Here is a 3,018-nt window from a genome sequence, read left to right as displayed (position 1 = left end):
CAAAATGAAACAACTACAGAAGAGCTATCTGAATAGTAAAATTCTGTAACTGAACACATAGTTGGCAATCCCACATCAAACTAACCCAACCTGCCTGCAAATCTAGAATTTCACCTCTTTTTCATTTGGGAAAAAAAGTAATTCTTCAGTTTTCCTTGAAAGGCATGTGCTGGTGCAATACCACTGCGATGGTCCAGTGCACACACCTCCCTCCCGATTTGTTCAGGTGTCAAAGAATTCCATGTATATTGATGATGAAGTGGGTATGATCTTCCAGGAAGAAAGGCACAGAAAGCGTGTAAGTTGTGCATGTACACACACTACAAGGATTACTGATGAGTGTAATAAAAATAGACACATTGTTACCTTTTACCTTCAACAATATAAATATGTGTGTGTAATCTTATTAAAATACTTCCATCGATGTGTACACGTAAGTAGTTCTTAGTAAGATAAAAGCAAATCCATTTTCCACAGTGTCTGTGAAATCTCCATAGCAGGAAAACAAAAAGACTGGAGTAATTTTCCAATGGATATAGTCCTGCCATCATGACTGCATTCAATTTATTCCTTTTTTTGGTCTTCACCTGGAGATTCACTTAGCACCTCTTGCCATTTCTTCTCCACCTCTTCTTTGCAACTCAGGAAGGCATCTTCCAAACACCTCATGGAGCTGGCCAGGTCTGGGTTGGTACGTATGACTACCATGTCATAGGCCATCCAGGTTGCCTGCACTACAAACACAACAGATACTACTAAGCCAGGAATTCTGGCTAAATAAAAGCAATGGCTGACTCAAATCAATGAATAAAGGACATGCATTATTATCAGTCCAGATCTTACTCAGACAAGGCCTGCTATAAAATAAAGTAGAAACTGCCCACAGTAATACTAAAGATTAAATAAGACTGTTCGGTATTACTTCTTTATAAATCTCCCAAAATACTTCAGAATAGAAGTATGCTGATGTAAATTACAGAAGGGAGATAGATACTTTTACCTAAAAATTACAACAAAATAGGTAATCAAAAAGAAAGGTTCAGACCAGTCAGAGTCAGGAGGCTTGTGTTAGGTGAGGAAGAGTTAAGATCAAGGAGGCTGCAGTATAGAGATGAAAGGTTTTAAGAACAACCTAGATAATGAAATTGACTTTGAAATGAGTATCTCATAAAGCAGACCAAATACTTTTAGCCCTTATTTCATACTTTCTCTTTTACCATAAATTGACTGTACTTTTCCCAATGGCACTCATAATTTGTGTTTAATTCAAATAGTTTAATAAGCAGTCCATCTATTCTTGTTAGTTGCACCCAATTTCTGATAGAATTGTTGCAGAACACAGAGAGGAATATACAGTCCTCTCCATACATACAGGAATAAGATTAAATTTGCAGAGGAGTCTTTATTCTAGCTGAGGAATTAAACACGTCATGCACTGACCTGCGAGGTACTATGTATCCCACCATTTTTCATAATTAAATCTCATTTTACATATTATGTTTTAATAATTGTACACTAAATACCTCAGTATTATTTCTGTTTTCAACCACCACCCTAAACTGCACATCCATCACCTACTAACTTTCCATTTAGAGCCATCTGAAACTTCTAGATTATTTGCACGCTTTCTGCCAATTAAGAACATTAGGGCATTAATTGATGGTGATTGTTTCCACTTACATTTCTATCACATGGAAGTTTACAGCAATAAATACAAATAATAAATCTTCAATGTCTTCACTCATGTATAAGTGAGAGACAAATCCGTACTATTCTTAGTAAAGACCAGTACCTATTAGTTTTTCCATTTCCTCCAGAAGTTTTTGTAAGTCCCTGTTCAGGTCCTCCACCATTGTTACCATGTCGTCATAGTTTCCTTCCTGAGGTTCTGATTCAGCCATCTACAAGGAAAACAGGAATTTCATACTTTATTTTACATCTAAGTGCGTTGATTTTCACTGTTGAGAGGCTGTAATAAATTAAAAAGTAAATTAAAAAAAAAACCCCATATATATACAAATATTCAGTTTACACATGAATTCATCAAGAATCTGACCTTAAAGTTACTTGTCATCACCTGTATGCTGCATACTATTTTCAATCCATTTTGAAACTAAGTGTAAAGAATCACACTCAAATATGCTGTGTCTGTGCCAAATAAAGATTTTGCTCTCAGTAATGCAAAGATCACTGCGTCAAATACTTCATTAGAAACTTTTATCTATTATCCTGTTACAGTTGTCTTCAGGCTTCTCTCCCAAATACTCTGATGTAGGGCAGTTCCTGATTTTCAAAGTTAATTGTAAAATCCCCAGTTGTATCCGGTATTTCACACTAGTGTGCTACAGACAGGTAACTACCTTCTGTCACCATATGAGCAACTAAGTGCTTATGATTTACTAACCTCTGCTGAAGTTATAGGTAGTAAAATTTCAGGAAGTAAACTTGCTGGGGCAAAAATACAGATTTAGAGGCCCAACTTATGCAAGCAGAAGTTTCAGAACCTTGCCATGAACCAAAAATGTGACACAAACCTTTGCCTTTAATTTCCTTCTCTGAAAACACCCTGTGGATGGGACGAAACTATGGAGACAGAAGAACTTCACTGTAGTGACTGTATGCACCATGCAGCGGGCACAGTTTTTGTCAGCTTTCTTTTTTTATCTAGAACTTCTCCAACTCAATATCCGTTTTCTGTTAATATCCATTTTCCATTTTTTATTGCCAGTAAATGTGGAAGGAATGGAACAGTTTCTAACGCCTTGATGACATTTTAAAGCAACGCCAAGTTCTTATCAAGACTCTGGGTGTTAAAGCTGTTAAAAATCACACAACCGGTTTCATGAGGTGACTGTGTGCCGGCAAACCCTTTACCCAGAGCCCTTCGGAAGCCCACACTCCTCGCTCTCCCCACCACGGGCCCGCTTTAGCGTCCCCCCGGCCCTGCACTGGGCCGAGCCCGAAGGCCGCCCGAGCAGCCGCCCTCAGAGGGTGGCCTTTGAACGCAGCCGCCCTTCA

At 38.3% G+C, this 3,018-nt stretch overlaps 1 protein-coding gene across 1 annotated transcript; it reads right to left on the bottom strand.

Annotated features, from left to right (window-relative positions):
• Nucleotides 1-564: 564 nt before the first annotated feature.
• SYCE3 (synaptonemal complex central element protein 3) lies at nucleotides 565-1,901 on the bottom strand. Its single transcript, XM_010073043.1, has 2 exons — nucleotides 1,793-1,901; nucleotides 565-734 (listed from the first exon to the last, which is right to left on the bottom strand). The coding sequence occupies exons 1-2, from the start codon at nucleotides 1,899-1,901 to the stop codon at nucleotides 565-567; spliced, it is 279 nt and encodes a 92-aa protein (XP_010071345.1).
• Between the last annotated feature and the right edge of the window lie 1,117 nt (nucleotides 1,902-3,018).

This window comes from Pterocles gutturalis, unplaced genomic scaffold (genome assembly GCF_000699245.1).
Source record: "Pterocles gutturalis isolate BGI_N339 unplaced genomic scaffold, ASM69924v1 scaffold52562, whole genome shotgun sequence".
Taxonomy (NCBI): domain Eukaryota; kingdom Metazoa; phylum Chordata; class Aves; order Pterocliformes; family Pteroclidae; genus Pterocles; species Pterocles gutturalis.
The sequence above is the reverse complement of the archived record's forward strand: the minus strand, read 5'-3'. Positions and strand labels throughout refer to the sequence as shown.

Bases quoted from the DNA above. Each gene is read 5' to 3' on its own strand.
- SYCE3 (XM_010073043.1), bottom strand. From the start codon at position 1,901: ATGGCTGAATCAGAACCTCAGGAAGGAAACTATGACGACATGGTAACA. The intron at 735-1,792 runs GTACTGGTCTTT...TTGTGTTTGTAG, and splicing joins GGAAATGGAAAAACTAATAG to TGCAGGCAACCTGGATGGCC.